Source organism: Trichogramma pretiosum, unplaced genomic scaffold (genome assembly GCF_000599845.2).
Source record: "Trichogramma pretiosum strain Unisexual culture from Peru unplaced genomic scaffold, Tpre_2.0 scaffold13, whole genome shotgun sequence".
Classification (NCBI taxonomy): Eukaryota; Metazoa; Arthropoda; class Insecta; order Hymenoptera; family Trichogrammatidae; genus Trichogramma; species Trichogramma pretiosum.
The window spans coordinates 969,682-991,411 of record NW_019641606.1 but is presented as its reverse complement, the minus strand read 5'-3'; the positions used below and the strand labels follow the sequence as shown (position 1 = coordinate 991,411).

Sequence of the window (21,730 nt, the reverse complement as noted above, 5' to 3'; positions counted from 1 at the left end):
AACGAAATATAGCTTGCATACGCGATCGTTAAAAATTTTCGTATGTAGTTTCACGAGAAGCGGAGGATGTATTTAACGATCGATTCGTGAGCTCGAAAAAAAAAATGTTTCTAACTCTGTATTTGAGCGAACGAATGGAAAATTTGAAAATAGCAGATGTATTTATGCAACAATATACATTCGTTCGGACACAGCGGCTCGAAATAGGAAATTCAACAATCAAACATTTTTTGCAACAATCAGCACTTGTCCAAACGACGTGTAGTACAACACATAATCCATCTTAATTCTAGATAGCCGGTGCACAAACTCACGACTCTGAAAGCAGCTGATGTACAAACAGTCCTCGCGTTCAAACATAACACAGCGTTTGAAATTGTATGGGTGTACGTGTGTGTATGTGTATTCGGCATTTTAAACGAGTAAAATCATCGAGAATCGGCGTTTCGTGGCCGATTTCGAAATTCGCCTAGTCGTGGCAGCACAGTCATTTTTCAAGCTCTCTCTCTCTCTCTTACTCTTTCGACCGGTACGCAGGCCGAGCGTCGGCAACCACACATACACAAAGAATTACACACACACACACACGAGTAAAATAGATAGGTATACGGACGACGAGACAGCTTGACTTATATATACTGCCAATGCGCGTTTTGCTTCATAACAATTATCATCGTCTCCATCGTCTTGCTGCTACAGCGTTACACTGTGAAACCGACCGACCGGCAAAACTGACGCTCGTGTGTTTGTGTTCGTGTGTATATACATGTAGCGCACAGTGCATCATCGTCTGCGAATTCCACAACAACTGCGGCAAGGACTGCTCGTTGCACTGCTGCCACTACACACAACTGTTGCTCCGATCTCTCGTGGCTCGAGAGAAATACTTTACGCTCGAATTTATCATTCTTCATCGAGTAAGTAAACAATTAATTTGTCAGTATAAAATATTATTCTCGTTGTGTACAACTCGGCTTTCGAGCAACGTTTTATACACGCGGCTTATCGCGCGTCAACATCGACGATGCGTAGGCCTCTGCACTCTCTAGATATACGGCGAAAATATTGGTCAGGAAGGTTAGGAAGTCTCTGACTCTCTGCTTCTGCCAAGTAGTATAATGTGTGTGCGTTTATCCGTGTGTACACTCGCACAGGTCGCTCTCCGGCCTCCTCCGCGTATATAGCATATATACAGAGTAGCGCAGCAAATATTGCTGTACAGTTTTGCAGCGAGCGAGAGACAGAGAGAGAACGCGATGGGGTGGAGGGGGCCTACAACTACTACTACACTTATATACTACCTACCTAGCGTGTGTATATGTGCCACCACCGCTGCGCTCTTTGGGATTTGAGGGGCGAACGCTGCGCTCGACTCCGAACCGCCGCCGCCGCCGCCGCCGTTGCCGTGCCGCCGTTTTCTCGCGCTCCGCGCAGCAGCGCCAGTTTCGCGCGTGCCGCCAACTAGCGAGCGTCGGGATTTACACGCGCGCGTCTAGTTATACGTATTAAAAACATAATAATAAAAAAAAAAAAACACGCCAGACAAAAATCGTTCGCCCCTACCAGTGTGCGGTGTGTAGTGTGTATAATAATAACGACGAAAAATTGCAACGTGTGAATTTTTAAATAATACAAAAATTCTGCTCCATTGTAACCAACGGTCGACGAATGTTACATCTCCACGCGTCGGTTATAAAACAAAACGAAATAGTATACTTGGAACGCGCGTGTGTGCATTAATTGCGTACAGCCGTTTTGTGCAGAGAGAGAGAGAGAAAAAAGTGTTCGGGGCAGGTTGCCGTTGCCTTCGTTTTCGAATTATATTTCGTTGCTGTTATTCGAAAAAAAAAGAAAAACCCCAGTGAAGTGATTCTAGTATTCCGGCAAACACACGGTGTGTTGTGTGTTGTGACGTATTCAATTAGTTCGATTGTAAAACACAGAGAGCCGCAAAGCGCAAGATAACGAAGATAACCGTTTTTCTGTCTCACTTTTTCTCCGAGTGTGTATGTTTGTGTGTCTGTGTGTTCCGTGCTGCATATAGGCGTACATGCACGCCGGTTTAAATTTTTCACCATTGACCCGGCTTGCCGGCAATTTACAGTGACGACGTGGTTGTTGTTGTTTTTTTCGAAAAAATAGAACGTCATTCTTGTGCATCCTATATACGTAAAAAAAAGAAAAATACGCGAGTGCGCCCGCAGGCAATTTCTGTGCGTGTGTTCGTGACACGGTATAAAATAATATACAAACACACACACACACACAGTGGCAAGGTGTTTCGAAGGCTTCACTCTACCTGCTATCCGTATATATCATAGTGTATGTGTGTCAATTTTTCGTGCAGTGTTGCTAGTATATATACTGCGTGATCCTCCAGTATAATACGAGTGTGTTAGTGTCTCAGTGTATATTTGTGTATCTGTGTTGTTGTATACACACAAAGCTGAGAGAGCAGCAGCATCAGCAGCTGACAAAAGGCTCATTCTCCGTGTGTGCAGTGCGTGAGTGTGCAGCGGTGGAGATAAACAACGAGCCGCCCCGGGTGTTTTCTATATATATATACGACGACGGTTCGGCGATGCCCGAGACTTTTTAAGCAAAGGTTAGCTCTTCATCTTCGATACTTTTTTTTTCTTTCTATTTATACGTTATTGCGTCGCGCCCGAGAATATAATATAAAATACCTACGCGTCGCCGTATTATTTGTATATTATTTGAAACACGAAAAATCGGAGTTGGGAGCGTCACGGCGACTTCGAACGCTCGGCTCTCTCTCTCTCGCCGGCCGGCGTCGTCGTCGTCGTCGTAGAATAGAGAGCCTTTTAAATATTGACGCGCGGACTTTTCTATACATGATTTACATGCCTGTGTGTACGTGTGGGATTCTTAATACTGTTGTGGTGCCGTACATATATTAGCAAACACACACAGGTAATAACTCGTAGTTGTATGCAAGTGTTGGTGCAGCCGCTATAGGTCGATATTTGTATATGTGGGCGCATTACTGCGCCAAGGGGGGAATGATTCAAGCTAGTGGACTGGCAGTATAGTGGTAGTAGTGGAGAGTCCGGTTTCCCCGAGAGAAGCCCGCGATTCTTAGAAAAAGCCGCTGCTATTCCGTCCTGTATATATACTGTGTATATACCTCCTCCGTGAGTGTGAGTGTGTATATGTACGTCGCTTCTTCTTCTTCGTCTCTTCTTTACTTCTTCCTCCACCTCCTCAACTCGGTGTGTTTCGTCGTCGTCGTCGTCTCTCCTCCGTCTCCCTCGTTTTCTTTCATTTACGTCTCTATATGTGGTTGAATTTATATACACAGTACACACATACATATATATGGTTGTTGTACATACACATAGGTGTGCGTGATCCACTGACTGGCATCGCACAGTATAAATACAGAACTCAGTTAGGCTGCTCCAAGGTTTACTTGTTTATAATATGTATAAATCGAGATGCTCGCGTACTTTTGCATGCGTGTGCTCGCTCGCAAACACACATGCATATGAATACGACATACATGTATACGCGTGCACATATACATATCGTTTGTTGACACAACTACTCGGCTACATTCGAATCCGCTAAACGCGCATGGCATACATGCATAGCATACATACATACGTACGTACGTACACAAGTTTGCGTATATATCGCGCGCATTCTCGAGACTCCTCGCTAAACTTCGATCTGCGTTGTGTGCTCATTGCAGCGCATAGTGTGCAGTAGCAGCAGTGTCAGCTAACGTGCGTTGATGTATACCTGTATTTGTGTACGGAGAAAATGATCGATACGTTTACAGACACACACACACAGGCAGGCAGGCAGTACTCAGGCACTAATACTCGGCAGCTCGACCGACCGACTGATTGAACGTCAGAGAGTATAACGACACAAAGGCCTACGATGTCTGCGATGCTGCCGCTGCTTCTGCCATATAACTCAGTGGACTATATAGGTTGCAGCTGTAGCCAATGTGCAGTATTGTATACGAGAGGGTACGGAGCCCCGTACGCTGCAGAGCTCTCGATTTTTCGTATATATATAGGGCTCTTCGATGAAACGATGCAGCGAGACTCTGCTGCGACGTACCGATTTCTGCTCGTTTCAATTGCAGTTTTGCCTATACGCGCGAAATAAAAGGTGTGATATAACAGAGGATGAATCCGAAACAAGCTCCGCGTGAGCTAAAAATGTGTTATATACAGTAGTGCCATGCTCTTTCAAGTTCAAGCGTTTTCGCTCATGCATGTGTGTGTGTGTTGCTAGACACCATATATAGCATTTGGCCTCCTATATACAATATAACAGCACGCAGCATATAGCAGGCACAGAAAGAGAGCGCACGAGAGCCCCGCGTCAAAGCCCCGCGAAGGAAAGAAGAAAAAAAAGACAACGACAGAACCAGAAATTATTTGGTCTTGTTCACTTTTGCATGCGCAGCGGCGGCAGCGTATGATAGGTGCGTGCAGCCGTAGCACGAGGGCGTTGCGACGAACAAAAAGACGCGAACGAGACGTTGGATCTGCTGCCACCATATAGCTGTGTATGTATAATATCGTGTGCAGTACGCGCGCGAGCTGCACCGCACACACACGCGTTAATTTATGGTTTTCACAACTGTTGCCCGCGCTCCTCTATGTCTCTCTTTTTCGTTGCACACACGCACGCACGCATACAGGTCACTCGTTCGGCTCCTTTTTTTTTCCTACACAGCTACACCACACGCGGGCACAATCTCTGCTCCGAGATTCGAGTGTGCGTGTGCGTCTGTGAGTATACCTATGATCTCATCGGCGGTAAATTTTGCACTTTCTATGTACACTCTCTATCCGTACACGCCAATTCTTTCCTTCTTCCTTTTTATCTTTTTCTTTCTTTCTCTCGCTCGGCCGTCCTCGTCATCGGAATTCACGAACGTATATTTCGCGCGCAGATGAACAAACGTCGGCGTATACGCGAGTATATATATCTGCAGCTGCACTGCATACACACACGTGATTAAAGCACGAGAGAGAAGTATAGAGAAAGAGAAGTTGAATGAACTATTCTCTCTCCTTCTACTACTCTCATCTCATCTCTCTCACTCTCTTTACGGCACAGCAGCAGCAGCACAGCGAAACACCAACACTGTCGAGCCATTTGATTAATGAACGCAAAAGCTCGATCGTTTCCTTCTATAATGTGTATCTCGCCGAGCTCTTCGCTGTCTCTGTATGTGTATGTTTATTATACGTGTGTGCTTGCATGCCCCCATGTGCGCACATATTGTATTCTTCACCTCCCTCTCCCCATCTTTTTTCTACCCTGTCTTCGCTAGAAACGATATTCCGCTACATACTCCGCCGAGTATTAAAAATTATTTCAACTCTTTTTTTATTTATATCGTTCGTGTGCGGCTCACTAGGCGTCGTATTATTATATAAAAATCAGAGCAATTAAATTGCCTTCCAGTTGCTTCTCTCTCTCTCTCTTCTTTCGCTTCACTCCAAAAGCCATCTGCACTCTGACACGGTAATAATTGTTTTTCCGCTCAACGACGACGCAGCAACGTCGTCTAGCTGCCGTATGATGATTTATCGAAGAGTATCAAGTATGTAATGGCTTGTATATCGAAAAAATAACAGGCAAGCAGTCTGTGAAAATTGAATTGGCCGCGCGCGTATATGTACGTCGCGTACGTATATAGATTAATCGAACGACGCGCAAACATACACACCATCCCCCTTTTTTTTCTTTTTCATTCGTTAACTCCCTCCCACTGCGCACGCGCCTCGCGTGATGTAAATTGTAATAATAATGCATATTATACCGCTGTGTACATAGGCACATACATCGCGATGGGAACAATTGCCGCCGCGCCGCGAGAAGTAAGTGCGAGAAACGAGTTTTGGAAAACCAGTTCGTTGCCGCGCCGCAGCCGTGCTAGTTGAAAGTTTTATTTTTAGTAAAAGACCCGTCGAGATAAAAAAGGGAAAAATAAAGAGTAGTAAGCGAAATGATTCGTGTATACTTGCACGTAGATTGTGACCGCAGCGCGAAAAATGCAAGAATTCGCGAAGATTGCTCGCTTATAAACCAAAAAAAAAGAGACAAAAAAGGAAAAAAAAAAGAAGTCGAGGCTGAAAAAGGGAAAGAATAGGGTGTATACGCGGCCGCGCTCGCATCGCAGATACAGAGCTGCAGTGAGAAAAAGGAAATTGCTCCAAGTCACGAGACACTCTTCGCCGCTGCGGTAGCTTCTTGGCTGCTGCTGCTGCTGCTGTTTGCTACTTTTGCTCTTTTTCCTCGGTACTGCGTGTTATATACGTATACAGCTTGGAGTCTTTGCAAAGCTTTCGAGAGCAGCAGCAGTGACTCCAGTGTGTGTGTCGCGCGCATCGCGTTTCAAGACTCTATAATTTTCTGCTCGCTTTGCGACGATTGTTCATAATCTCCGTTGCACTGGAGAGAGAGAGAGAGACACACACATACTCTTATAACTTCTCTTCTGCTTTTTGTTATGCATATTTTAACAATCGTTTCGTCGCTGCTAGAAAGTATCAACGCGACACTTTTTAAGCTCTCTCCCTCCGAAGCCGCGTCGACGACTTGTTCAACTTTGCCATGTCTATCTAGTAGTCTTCTATATAAATTATACGTCTGTAGCTTGTTATTGCACTCTCTAGCCCGACCCGACGATCATTCACCGTGACCTTGTATATAATCGCTTCCACAAGGCATTTTTCTTATTTGATTTATATGAATGAAAATTTCATCGATAGCTCTGATTGATATCAATCTATCCCTCGCATTTTGCCGTATACATAATACAACACGCGATACGTATAGTTCTTTCAGCGATCGTATATATTCCACTTATATTAGATAACTGTTTAGACGAAAGAGATTATTATTATATGTATTTGCGCTTGCATGTAATGCTCGAATAGCACGCATTTGCGATTAGTGTATAAAAAAAAATTAATCGTTCATTATGGGCGTGTGTGTATGAGTACGTACTGAGTTCCGAGCGCTCTGTAGCTCGCGTTGCGTCATACAGCACATGCCGCGAGTATAGTGGCTTACTCACGCGAATAATACAAAAAAAAAAGAGAGAAATAGGAGGGGGACAAGAGAGGCGCAAGCATAAACATCCGCTCTCCGGAGTCGAACCGATTGATCCCGTCGTCGCCTCGGCGTTATACACACATAAAGCTCACTTAAAATAATGAATAAATGTATACGGTTCGCGCGCGCGTGCGATTAATAATCGGGACGTATACGCGTATGCGAACACTTAAACAATTCTTCACCTCGATTCTTTCTGTATAATACACATGAAAGGCATGGCGAAACTGTATTAGCGATAAAGCGCGACGTATGTGCTGTAATGTACAGGCCAGACGTATAATACGCCACACGTACACACACACGATGTATAGCGCGTGCGAAAAAGGAACGTCTTTGAAGCTCGCGCAAACCTCCCGTCTGTATATGTGTGCACGAGCCACTCTCTTATCTCATTCGTCTTGTCTTATTCTTACTCTCCGCGGCGGGAGAAGAAGAAGCTACAACACATATACGCGTTATATATATGTATGTATACGTGTGTATGAGCGAGTGCAGAAAAGCGCGTGCGGAATCTCGCTCTACTTCCGTAACTTGTTGCTTCTCATATACGCCGTTTGCACTGTCTGCTGCTTTTCTCTCTCGCTCCGATGTCTTTCTCACTTTTCTATTTCTCTATATGTGTGCAGCTCTGAATATGTACTGTATACATTATGCTGCTGCCTCGCGCTCGATAACCCCAAGTGTAGTGGCGGCGGTGGCGAGTGCAATCCGAACGCGGGTTGCGCGCGCGAGCTTTACACCGTAAACAATACGTATACTATATTCGTAATGTATATTTATGTCGTAAACACATTATCGCGCGCGGTACGTATATATAGAGTACGGCAGTATTTTGCTCGTTCGCGAGCGCGCGTGATGTATCGCACAGCTGAGACACGCGGGGACTGAGAGCAACGACGTATCTACCCATTGCTCGGCGAGAAAGGCGTGTACTACGTACGTATAAATATATACGTAATATAATAGAAATATATATCGTCGACGACAGTCTCCTACACTAAACTCTTGTAGACTACTACTACAATATGTACACAAAGAGGAGAGAGAGGATACGTGCAACATTTGAATGACGTCTCTCGCTTGTTGTATTTTATATTATATAAATGGAGGAACGGCAGCTCGTCATGCAAAGTGCCGTAAACACTTGGAAACTCGCGCGCGATCATGTAGCCCTTTTAATTCGTCGTACTGCTACGCGGCACACAGCGCAACACACAACAGACTGGGAGCAATTCATTATATTAATGGCCTCTTCGTTGTTCAATCTCTCTCTTCTCTCTCGAGTTGATCTATGATTCTCGATCTACATTATGGACTAGGCGACCAATATTTCATTAACCCCAAGAAGTCATTAGAAAGGGACAGGCGCGCGCGAACGTCGCTACATATTGTAATACAAATGTTAGAGTTATGAGAGGAAAAAGATTCTTTATTATATTATTAACGCGTCAGGCTTTCATTATGGAGAGAGAGAGAGAGAGAGAGAGAGAGAGAAAATTGATTTTTCCCCCCTTTCACCAGTATTATATGAAAATATTTTTTGATCGAAAAAAAATGAAAAAAAAAATAGCTAGACGTACTTGCGATTCTCGCCGCGCGCAGTCGATCGATTCGACGCGAGCCCACGCACAAATGTATACGAACGCACGAAGTGTGCATGTTAAAATATGTATATTTTAAGCGCACGAGAGAGGCTGCTAAGTGAGACGTGAAACAGCCGACACGTGAAATACGCACGTCGCGCTCGCGCATATATATTCACTTGACTAAATGCCATAGAGTGAGCGAGACTCGCGTGCGGAGAGAATAATTTCGAGTGGCTTATCAACGAGCGATGTTTGTGTATGTGTTATATGGAATAATAAAAAAATATTGTGCATAAAAAAACGAGAGCTCTCCTCTCCATGCGCATGAGTGTGTCACTTTCATAACTTTATCCAGCAGTAGCAGTGCAGCAGATAGAGTGAGAGAGAGAAAAGCACTTTATTAATCGAATCATGGGCAAAAGAGCAAAAAAACGTCGTCGTCTTCGTCGTCTCTTGGCGTCGAAATGCACATACACATACATGTAAGCGCGTTATATTCTCTTTGAAAGATTCTGCTGCTGCGCCTCTGACTCTTTTTTTGCCCGGATAAATACGACCAACGATCGATCGATGAACACGCGGCGGCGTCGCACTACTACTCAACTGTACATATTACTTATAGACACCACTCGTGTATATAGATACACACACAAGAACCGAGCCGTTAATCAGTTACATCGATGTGTATTAATAGCGAGTGTATACACATTTCATGCCTTCGACACGAGGAAATTATAACACTCTTATCTTTTTATCGGTATTTTAACGTCGGCGTGCAAGTTCGCTCACATATAGCTACACGTCTATACAAACATACTTACTTATATGATATGTATTTTTTATTTGTGTATTTATAGCGCGCGTCAACCGCAGCAGCAGCTCACGACTTTGAAGCTATTAGCTCTAGAGTAGTTTTTTCAACTCTTATACACTCTCTCCTCCCCTTTTTATAAAAGCTCGAGAGTGTAATCATTACGTATATAGTCGTACGTTGCGCGCGCAGGCATTCGCGCCTAGATTTCGAGTGTGTGTACGTGTATAGTCCCCTTTAATCGCAGGACGATTAAGCCGTGATTAAGTCCTTATCGCTACACTACTGCTGCTGCTTCTGGATTTTCTTTAGATCCGCGTCTTTTCTTCTCTTTTTCTCTCTCTCTCTCTCTCTCGAGCAGAGATCGTTTAAAGACCCTGTGCTCGCGCGTTTAAAGCTTATCCTTTTTTTGTTTTACTCTCTCTCTTTCTCTCTCTCATCGAAATTGGTGTTTCTCAGCGCTCCAAGAGCAGCAGCCCGGCTCCGCTGCAGTATCCTCGTAAGCTCGGGCGCGGCGCACTTGCTTCCCGATGTGTTTACACGATCTTCGCTCGAGTATAAGAAGAGAACCTCTTGAATATTCATTCGGAAACTGTTGCGTGCGCTTCGTCGTCGTCGTCTGAATCGAAGTATAAAAAAATCCTTCAACACGTATCGCTAGGGTACGGAACTTTGTTGTCCGCCGCCTCGTTTTATGCACATATTACACTGCACAGACGATCGAACGAGGAAGAAGAAGGAAGGAATGAAGAGAAAAAGCGACGAATGCAGGCGGAGTGCACACGAGCACACGGCTCCATACATCTCGCGCATTCAAGGAAAAACGGTATGGTCTTTTCAAGTGCCATGAAAATCAGCGGAAATCGCAAGATGTATCGGTAAGGAGTGTGTGCTTCGCTGTGAAAAATGCCGCGTTTATTACGATCTCGCTCGTTTTCCATGTACGTTGCGCACAAGTACATTTATTGAGAATTCCAAAGACAGGCAAGAGAGAGAGAGAGAGAGAGAGAGATATGTTGTACGAGCTCCGTATTATATACGATATGTATGGGTGCGCTGGAGCGATTCGAAGTCAGCTCCATCGTAATGAATCGAGACTCGAGAGAGAGAGCCGGAGGAGTCTTGAGACATCTTTCGTCTTTCGTCTCGTCTTCATGCAGCAGCAGCAGCCGCGTTTACGATCTTCAGGATGTATATCGCGTGCACACTGGAGCTCTCGGGTACAAAAGAGGCCACACATTTTACGGCCTCTCCTCCTCCTCCTCCTCTCTGTACCTCGTATACGCGTTTTACACTCTCGCCTCTCTCGCGTGTGCACGCGATATATAGCTCTCTGTACCTGCAGCAGCCGCGCAGTCATCCAGTCGAGATAGGTAATTCTCGGCTCGTCATATTCCTCCCAGGGAGAGAGAGAAACTATCGCACCGTATATATATATACCTATACGACGCTTGTAAAATTTTCGACGCGCCGCAGCAGCAGCAGCCGTGGCACTAAATTTTCACTCGGAAGCTAATAGCCAACTATAATACACGTGTATATATATTTGGCGTCCGCGCGCGACAGTGAGGAAGAGAGAAAGAAGCGCTCACCGCGTATTATATGACGTACGGCTCCAGCACGCATAAATGGTGGTGCTGCGGCAAACTAAAGGATTTTATGTATGTATAAGTGAAGCGGACCGCGAGTTATATCGCCCGCCAGCATATAGAGCTCGACTCTCGTCATGCATCGTTTGCCATATATGTATATATGTGCAGCTCCTTGTAACCACCTATATATAATATGTGGTGCTCTTGGTCGTCCTGCGAACGGCCAAGTTTGAGACGTTTGATAATTACCAAGGCCATTATCGGCCTGAAGCAGCAGCAGTAGCAGCAGCCTCTTTAATTAGAGAACAAGAGGTATTGAGTGTCCTGCACGTGCAGTAGTGCGTCGTGCGAGCTACATTATATACATATTGTACTACACCTATGCATATAATAATAATAACGCACGTGTACGTGAGCACACGAGCAAAAAAGGCAAAAGTGTACTTTTTAACGCGCATTATCGATGATTCATGCGATTTTACTGCGAGCCGAGCTTGAGTGCACTGTTGCAGCTGCTGCAAGCGCAGCGTTGCCGCAGCATCGCATGTATTCGGCTGGTCAGTCGGGGAGTAATGGTAGGCGGTAGCACATAAGTAGAGCACTTTCAACGACAGTGAGTTGGGCTTATTAAAGCCTTTTTTGTTTTACCATTTTCCTTTTTAAATTGTTCGTTATATCGTTTGAGTAGTCCAATTGTAAAATAAAGACACGAAAACGCAAGAAAAACGTCATGTTGCCACTTGAATTGTTTATAACAAAAATGAAACACAAATTCGCCGCTGAATCTCGCAAAAAATGTATCTGGAGTGACTTTAGAACTTATTATCTAAAGCCTAATTTACCGTGAAGAGCTCGCAAAAAATGCTCCAGTGACACTCTCGTCGCGTTTTTTTGCGATACACCACTGCGCTTCTGTAATACTTTTTCACGGCAAGAAAAATCGAAATCGCATTATTTACGATACACTTAGATGGTTTTATTACCGTTCTTTTTTTGTCCTTCTCCCCCGGCATTCCTGCATTCGTATATATATATACCTTTATCACTTTTTCGCCAGGACCGCGCGCGCTCGATCGTGATTTATAACCTGGATACGCTGCATTTTACCCCAGGTGTACAATTATTAATGCACGATCGATCGATTCCCAACTAATTACTCGGGCGCGCGGCGTAATGAGTAATAAGTAAAGTAAATACAAAGAAGCGGCCTTGCACAATAATTCGTATTAATGTGTATGATCGACCTGTGCACGATATAAGTGCCACATCGGCGCTGCTGCAACGCCGACACGTGTGCTTGTGTATGTGCGTGTATGTATACAAACGCATGAATAGCTTAACCGAATCCGTACAGGTACATCGCATAAACACAACGACGCGTCGCTGCGCCGCCTGAGCACACCGCACACAGGACCCAAAAAAAAAAGAAAAAAAAATACTCGTCGTAATAATGCGCGAGCGGTTATACGGGATGCTATATAGACCGAATAATGGGATGATAAAAGCCTGGGCAATTGTGTATACGAGTAATATATAAAAGTAGCAATATTGTGCGAGGTCGTTGAGTCGTCGTCGTCGTCGTCGTCGTGGACGTCGTCGCGGCAGCAGTCATTGTCGTTTCAGCCTGTGTATTATTGTCAATTGATTCTTTAACAACACATCCGTGTATAAATGTATGTATACGTGTGTGGGTACTGCCGCCGCTGCATGTGTGTATACATATATAGCGGATTGCGCCCGCGCGTGTAAATATACAACGTCGCTGGGGAGATCACCTTGAACAAAAAGAGCGTATATATGAGAAAAATGCCTGGCGTTTGGTGTGCCTGCGAGCAGCAAGTAAAGAAGGAGAAAAAGAGGAGCGAGCGCACAAAAAAAAAGAAGAAAAAAACTCGAGAAATCTGCGCAAATTTTCCTTCACCCGCACACTCGCAAACGCAGCCTCGAGGAACGGGATCGTTGTTATTGTTATTATTATACATGACTATTCGCTCTCGCATACTGTATTTATTCTTTTGGCCTTTTTTCAGGCCCACAGGTCTACTAGTGGAGGCTCCATATTATATACGCTATATATATTTTCTGTATATTACGATAATGTGTGCAGCCGGTGTTGCTGCTGGCCTATGCTCTTTAGAAAATTTTTGCTACATCGTCCCCATTGTGCGAGCTTGAAACTTTTGTCCGTTGACCAATTCAGGTATCGCGGGCACACATATACTACTAAACACACACACACACACACTCATCTACATTACCAGGAAACTATACCAGTCCGTATTCCAATGATGCAGATTCTCGCTAAATAGAATTTTTTCTCAAGGTTAAAAGCGTTGTTTCTTGCTTCTTCTTCCACTTTATTTTTTCCATTGACTCTCCGCGCAGCGACGCGAAGAAATGAAAATAGGTACACATATATCAGTATACATTTCCAACATTTGTTTATGAGGAAAAAAGCTTACGTGTAGCTCATAAGCTCTAGAAGCAATAAATTAATCACGACGACTATTACCACTACTACTTCTCCATCTGCTCTGCTCGCTGCTCGCGCGCAAAACTATTATTATACAGCAGCGGCGGAGGCAGACACACATAAGCCTCGAGAGAGAGAGAGAGAACACCAGTATATAAAACACTCGTCGGTTTAATGGGCGCGGCGTTGGCGGCGTCAAACAACAGGTAGTACGCGCATGTGTGTGCCTTTACGCGCGTATATCGTTTTCCAAACGATGATGAATCGGACGTAAGCGCGAGAGGCCTATAATACTTGGAGCACGTATACTCGCGGACTCTCGGACGGGGTCATTCATCGATAATACACACACACACATACAACAGCGTAGCAGCAGCATATGTACACGATATATAGCGTGCTGCGCTCGGTGCAGTTAGTGTTATGTACGAGTAAATCGAATCACCTTTACTTGCGAGCGATATATAATAACGCGCCAAGGAGGAAAAATGTGGAGCAGCATCTCGAGAACAAGGCGCATATATAATAAAAGAGTTGAACATTTTCTTTCATGTACGCACGTACGGACACATACACACGAGCGATATACACATAATAATGTAAAGTAAGCAGCTGTCGCAGAGCTCTGGCTGTGTTCTGCGCCGCGCACCTATATACATTTTCGTCATACATTATGTATTCTCTCTTTCACACATACACACACACACACACACACACACACTCAAGCGCTGCAGTGCACACGATTGAGAGAGAAAAGAAAAGAGGAGCAGATGGATATTTTATGAACTCAGTCGAACGTTATGATCGACTCGCTCTCTCTCTGTGTTCTCTCTCTCTAGTGCGGTTATAGAGCTTTTGGAATGCACCACTTCCTTCCTTCCTCTCTCGTTACTCGCTCGCGCGTACTACGTACCTACTTTTTTTTTCACCGGGTACCCGGAGCGTTATAACAAATGTCTCATCTCTAGTGTATTGCTTCGGGCATTTAATGGCGCTACTATTGTGTCGCGCGCGGAATCGAGCGCGGCGTACACACACACAAACACTAACACACATCTATACATGAAGTGTGTATGTATACCCGCGCGCGAACGCTAAAATAAAAAGAAGTACAAAAAAAAAGCAGCGAGAGAGGATGGATGTTTCCCAAATGGGGATCGTGTTTGGTTTCATGCGCGCCCGAGCACTTTCGGGTTTATATACCTATACACGTGTATAACATATAATACGCATTACTTCTCGCGAGGCTCGAAATTACACATACACACATAAGTACTCACGGCTCAACATTTTACGTACATGCACACGCGAGTTAAGTTTTCAATTACATTATACACTCGCGCTCGTGAGTGCTGGTACCTACCTACTCTGCCGTACGAGTAGTAAGGTCTGGGTGAAAGTCGGAGTATTGCAACTTTACTCTCTCTCTCTCTCTCTCTCTCGTCTTTGTTGTTGCGATTATCTGTTTCTCTTTTTTTTATTTCTCCTCCACACTTTGCTCACGCGGTGCATCACGTGAACTCGTTGCGGCGCTAAATACTTTTTCAGTCATTGCGATTATACGATCGCGCTCATCCGACACGCTTCTTTTTCAGCTCGCCCGCTCGCTCGCTCGCAAGTGAGAGAGAAATGATGGAAAAGCGCATTTGAGCGCGGGCGCGCGAGGAAAACTTATTGCACGCGCGCAGCTCTCTCGGCGTATAGGAATATTTTTCGGTTGTGTCAGGCGTACACGTCGTTGCGAAAAGAGAGAAACATTTATAAACGTACATCCACATCGCGAGAGTTGCTCGTCATATCCATAAATATGTTCCTCTTCTACTCTAAACTCCGATATATATTCCCTCGGCTCTCTCGTGTATTTATTATCGATCCTCTTTTTTTTCTTTATGTATGCACGCGCGCGTTGATGAATATATATTTTTACCAATATAGGATTGTAACCACTCGGACACGAGAGAGAGAGAGAGAGAGAGCCAGTGTATGTGTCCCCCCGCGGCCCAAAACGCAATATCGCCTCGTGCGTTTGTTATAACACACACATGCTCATACACCGAGCGTGCGTCACATTAGCAGCGAGTTAAACGAAATTTATTGCGCGAGAGAGCCCAAACCTGGCGTAAATTAAATTAAACGAGCTCGCGTACACGAGCCAGCCGGGTGAGTGTGTTGTATCGAGAACCCGTGGCCGATTATCTATTCATCGTAATATAGATGCCAACTCATTATTATGGACTAGTTATTCGTCGTTGTCGCCTCTCTCTCCTCTCGGGTGTCGAAAAATCAGACTCCCCCTCGCGCGCGTATCATCGTCATCATCGTGCGAGCATGTGTACAGCGGTCAACAGAAGAGCTGTTATTTGTGGCACACGTATACTTTTTAATTTTACGCCTATTATTCCGAGCGCATAAATAACGCAATTTTTTCCCCCCTTATTTTTCTTGCGCGCGCGAAAAAATGCCGGCTGCCGAGGTGTATATATATCAAGCACACACGCGCTGTTGTACGGCATGAACATTCATGATATAATATTAACGTATATATGTACGCAAAAGAGAGAGAGAGAGAGAGTAAGTAAGAGCTTTAACGTAGGCGCGCGTCAATTTATTAAATTCATAATTAAAACGAACGAGCCTGCGGATTAAATACTTGTTAGTGACTGCTCGATGCTTTTTATAAGGCTGCATCTTTCATTCTTTATATTTTTTATTTTTTATTTATATCACAAAAAAAATTTACCCTCTTGACTTTTTATACGAGGCTTTCTTTTTTTTTTATCATCTCTCTCTCTCTGCCCTACTATGTATATCCATTGTCGTGGATGTAGCTGGCTCGCCTGGCGCGTTTTCTTCTTTTTTCTCCCCGGTGCGTGTATAATATTATACACAGTCTCAAAACCTCGTGGCCGTTGCAAGCGCGTTGGTTTTTTGTTTTAATAAACGCGCAAAGAAGCGCGCGCGGGGGTTAGTCGAACGAGCGTCGAGCAGCTCTAGCAGATACACGAGAGCTATATCTCTCTTTCTCTAACTTTTCTTGTTTGGACGTTTAATTTCCTGGGCACCGTACGCAGTTGCTGCTGCGGCGTCATCATCTCAAGGTGTCGGAGGTAGAGAGAGAGAGAGACAGAGAGAAAGAGGAAGGTAGAGAGAACAGAAAATACATTCCTCCAGCGTCGCGCACATGCCGCAAAACAAAAAAAGAAAATATTATAGCGGAAGAAAAGAGAGAAGTTAAAAAAAAAAAAAAAAAATGAAGAAAATAAAAAAGAAGTACCCCACTGAGCGCACGCGAGCACGCGTGTACGTGTATAACCATTATTGTAGTATGAGTACGCGCTTGTGTGTGTGTGTGTGTTATGTTGTTACAGCGCACCTTTTAAGATACAGTCGCGGCAGCAAAAATGAATATTAAAAAGTTCAGTTATGAGCGAGTTGTAGCCGTGGTATAGTAGTAGCAGGAAGGCAAGCAGCAGCATGAGTATGCAGAGGCGCAGAAACAGCGGCAGCAGCAACCACCTGCGCGCAGATAAGAACTTACTTATACAGCGCCAAGAGAGCGTGTGCACAATATATATAGGTCTAGTCTGTACGTGTGCAAGCCCAAGAAAACTTGCTCCATCTCTCTCCGCATGCGATGAATTTACATACAGCACTGTTGTAAAATACATTTTGGCTGCTGCCGCTGCCGCCGCTACCTGCTGCGTGGGAGGTATATATACGTGTACGTACACATGCCCCTGCTGCTGCTGCTCTCGACGTCGATCGAGCTTTTTTGCTCGGCGGAGCTGGAGCTCTCGTATTGCAAGCGGGGCGTGCTTCTGTTGGTATTTGCACGGAGGCGCGCAGCGCACTGCACACTGCACACACACTGCAGCAGCAGCTCTACCACCTCCGGACACCTGCATACCCGCATTCTCATCTGCATACTACTACTCCGTCCGCACATAGTGTGGCAAGGTGTCATTCCTGCGCAACAACCCCCCGTCGTCGTCGTCGTCGTGCCGCCGCCGGCCAGCTGACATCATATTATACAGCCATGGCATGCATATCTCTGTATGTATATCGAATATAAGGCGTGGGAGGTGCCAGTAGAGCACGCGTATGTGTGTGTTATACTGCCCCCGGATTTCCGCTTTTCATTTTATTTCGCGTATATATTTCTGCACAGCACAGAAAGAATGCGGCCACGCAGCACGTTCGATGTATCATTATATGAACAAGCGCGCCTTTTTTCCAAAACTTCGATAACTCATCGATAACAATACTCTTCTCGTATTACTTAAAAGCCTTTTTCATCATTCGTTGTGTTGTTGTTCTCTCTCGAGAGATCAAGAGGGAGGGAGGGAGGGAGGAAGAGAAAACGAGAAATGAAAAATGGTATTTTAATTTTAAAAAATCGCGTTAAAAATAGCTGATATTATAACGCTTTTGCGAGAAGCGAGAGAAAAGGGAGAGAGAGAGAGAGCAAAAAAGCTCGCTCCTCTCTTGGCTTTTGCAGATTGCCATAGCAGCCAATAAAAACATTTGTTATACGCGCGTTGGATACCGGTCGCTCGCTCCTCTCTTCCTGCAAGCTAATATACATTTTAAAGCTGGAAAAAAAGATTTTACACAGAGCGAGAGATCGAGCACCTCTGCCATTTGGCCGCGGTATAAAAAAAAAACAGAAGAAGAAGAAGAAGAAGAGCGCGCGCGCGAGGAGGGAGCGAAATTGAAAAAAACGATCTCACGAGCCTCGGCGCTGCACAGCTGCCGCTGCTTCTACTACTTTTATGCGCATAGAAAGAAGAATTGCATATCGAAAAATCCGAATATCATCGCAGCGGCGGCGCATGATATCGCGTCGCGTCCCCCGCGCTATTAGCCGCGCGTATATATATATTGCCGCGCGCTCGAGAGCTATACTACTACCCGTGCCATAGTAGCAAGAAGTCTATCTCCTCTCTCGCTTACGAATTGCACGAAGGGCAAATTTCTCGTAAATTACAAGGCGTGCAGCAGCATTTTCCGGCGTTTATCTTCGGAAGCAAGCAAGCAGCAGTGGCGGCGGCGGTAGAAGTAGCAGGCCTTTAGCTCTCTCTCGCGCGCGCGCGCAAGTTCCCTCGGGTGCAGTACACGCAGCAGCAGCAGTGGTGGTGGTAGTTATAAGCGCTTCGTCGTCAAAATGAGAACTTGAACGCCAGCCAAGTTTTAACCAACACCTCTGATCTCTCTTTACTTGGCTGTGCCCGAAAGTAGTGGTAGTAAGCTTCCAAAACAGACACTGCACACACAGACAGACGCAGACACGTATCATGCATAGAGAACTGCAACGACGGCGGCAGTGTGTCTCGCTATACTCTCTGACTGCACGCAGCTATAATAATACATACACACTGGCATGCAGGGGCGCGCGCGCAACGATGCCTTCCGTGACTCTCATTATCTCGGGATAGCTGTCGCGTGCGCTAAGCTCGCGGGGCCTGGATTAGTACACGAGCGGTTATATATAAGCAATGTTGCACGCGCCTGTGTATATGTATCGTGCACATAGCCGAGTAAATTCCAACGAGACCGATCAATCGGATTAATTATTTTTTTTCCTCTCTCTCTCTCTCTCTCTCTCTTCGTCCATTCAATTTTATCCAGTGCAGCGTATAATACACGCACGAGGCCGATGATACGTTATCTGTGGCGTTCTGTGTGTATGTGTCGCACTCTCGGGCTCGTACGTGATGTAGCTCTACTGTAACTGCTGCTATATATGCACGCCTATATACTATATGCAGCAGTAGCAGTGGAGGAGAATATTTCGCTCGGTGCTCAAATGGAGAATGGGAAATCTGCGTAACCGGATCTATAAACTATAGAACTCGATACATCAAGTGTGTGCTGCTGCTGGGACGAGGGGGAGGAAAGGGGGAAGGGAAAAGAGCAGAGAGAGAGAGATTTAAAGGGCGCCAAAACAAAAGGCGAGCGAGCAATAAATTTGGGAAAAAAAATGTCTATAGGCTGCTACGCTGCCGCTGCTGTTGCTTCTGCGCGAGCGAACAATACAATGCATGCAGCTCTCGCGGAGCACGCCTGCCGATGCTGCTGCTGCTGCTGCACGCACGCACAGCACAGTACAGAGCGAGAGAGAAGCGAGAAAAAAGAAAGTACATAATAGTAGCTCTCGATGCTGCTGCTCTGCACTCGTGTGCACGCACTCGTCGTCGCTATATATATATGTGCATGTAATGTTTGGTTGCACTCGCGAGCAAGAGTGTCCGTAACTGCACAGTATTGCTCCGTGTGTGTGTATGTGCATACGAGCCAACGCTGCTATGCTATTGAGACTTATCTCTTTCTCTCTCTCTCTCTCTCTCTCTCGGTTGTGCGCGAGAGCGTATATTCATCTTCGGCAACGAGCAATCTATATAAGCCAATGTCTATACCCCGGCGCGCGTTTCGAAGCGCGAACACATCTCTGTGTGTTTCTGCGTGTGCGTTATATACATACACAAACACACAGACACAGACGCAGTATTGGCCTCCAGCGCATGAGATTCTCGATTTTTTTCTTCTTTTTTGCAGACAGCAGCAGCACCACCGCCACAGCCTTGAATCAGAGCAAAATCACTCGTTTCTGCTCGTTTCTTTCTCTTTCGAGAAACCATCATCTTCGTTGTTGACTGCTTTTGACTGTTTGAGTTCTTTCGTTCGTTCTCTCTCTCTCTCTCTCTCTCTCTCTCTCTCTCTCTCTCTCTCTGTATTCTTCACACTCTCGTCGTCGTCGATTTATATTCTTCTCATTTCAGGATGAGAGACCGCTTGCTCGACTGTGTAAAAACGTTGAAATAATTTATTACTAAAAAAAAAAGAAAAAGAAAGAAAAGGTAGAGGCAGATGTGCTCGATGCCATCATTAAAAATATTTAAAAAGGAGAGAAAGACGAAGGTAAAAATCTTGCTGTGAATGCTGCTGCTAAAAGTTGCAAATAAAATGATGAAGACGCACATTTGTCGAAAAATTAAGAATGCAATTTTCCGAGAAAATTTAACGAGCCTCGAAGAAGTCTCTCAGCATTTTGTTGTTCGTGATCACCGTAACCTACTATTGCCCAACGAAGCCAGACAAGAAAGCTTGGCAAAGTTTCTTCCTGCTGCTGCTGCTGCTTCTGCTTCTCAGGATGAAAATGAAAATCGTCTGCTTGCCTCGTCTTTTCACCTTTAATAAAGCAGTTTTAAAAGATGCCCCGCAGAGAGAGAGAGAGAGAGAGAGAGAGAGAGAGAGAGAGAGAGAGAGAGCCACTGCTGCAGGCATATATACCAATAAGGTCGGTCGGGCTCGAAATTAAAAGCGATAATTGAAATAACTCTTGCCGGTTGCGCTCGGCGCGCGGCTCGGTTACATAGCTAGCCATCTAGCTGCAGCAGCAGCGCAGTCAAAGAAATAACGATAGTAGTTATATAGCGAAGAAGACATGAACGAGTCGTCGTTCGAGCCAGCAGCCATAGGAAAATTTCACTCGTGTAGATGATTTTTAAACACACACAAATACTGCGTTATATCATATCCTAGACCAACAAAGAAGAAGAGTGAGTCCAGCTAGCTACTATTGCGGCGCCTCGGCACATAATTTAAGCTTCTACTAATTCGTACTGCGTCGTTTTCACCGCATCCTAGAGAGAGAAAGAGACTAATCCTTGGAGCGGGCGATTCTCTTTCTATTTCTTTTTTTTTTTTTTTGCTCTTCGTTCAAGCGCTGCTACTGCCACAGTCGTCTGTGTCTTGGTAATATATATTATATAAAACACACTCTCTTGCAGCAGTAGTGGTGCAACAGCACACTTCCAATTTCCTCCTTTTTTTCGTGCTCTAGGACTGCGATTTGCCCTCTCTCACTCTCTTGTATCCCTTTAATCTTACAACTTCCTTTTATTTCGTGAGCGCGGCTCGATACGCCCCCTCCTTCCCTCCTGCCGTTTTTATATATTTTCTTCGTTCGGTCGTTTCCTATATCCTTTGTCTTTTCTCCATGGGTAACACCGCCCTAATGCTTTTTTGCCGCCGATGCTGCTTCTACTCATCTTTTTCGCGTCGTCGTCGATAATACACACGCAGGCAGGCGTCGTCGTCGTCGCCGGTGCTGCCTCTTTTTGCTCCTGCTTTAAATTCATATATAATAAAA

General features: G+C 45.1%; 2 protein-coding genes across 4 annotated transcripts in view; both read left to right on the top strand.

Moving 5' to 3' along the window:
• Nucleotides 1-620: 620 nt before the first annotated feature.
• LOC106652051 overlaps nt 621-21,730 on the top strand; it is a 43,883-nt gene continuing 22,773 nt past the window's right edge. For both annotated transcript variants that reach the window (XM_023458416.1, XM_014370790.2), the window contains exon 1: nt 621-917. In XM_023458416.1, coding sequence (XP_023314184.1) covers nt 645-917 — 273 coding nt within the window. In that variant the 5' untranslated portion in view covers nt 621-644. The remainder of the gene's footprint in view (nt 918-21,730) is intronic.
• Nucleotides 1,463-21,730, top strand: part of LOC106652015 (fat-like cadherin-related tumor suppressor homolog) — a 173,784-nt gene continuing 153,516 nt past the window's right edge. For both annotated transcript variants that reach the window (XM_023458414.1, XM_023458413.1), the window contains exon 1: nt 1,463-2,605. The gene's annotated coding sequence lies outside the window, so the exon portion shown is untranslated. The remainder of the gene's footprint in view (nt 2,606-21,730) is intronic.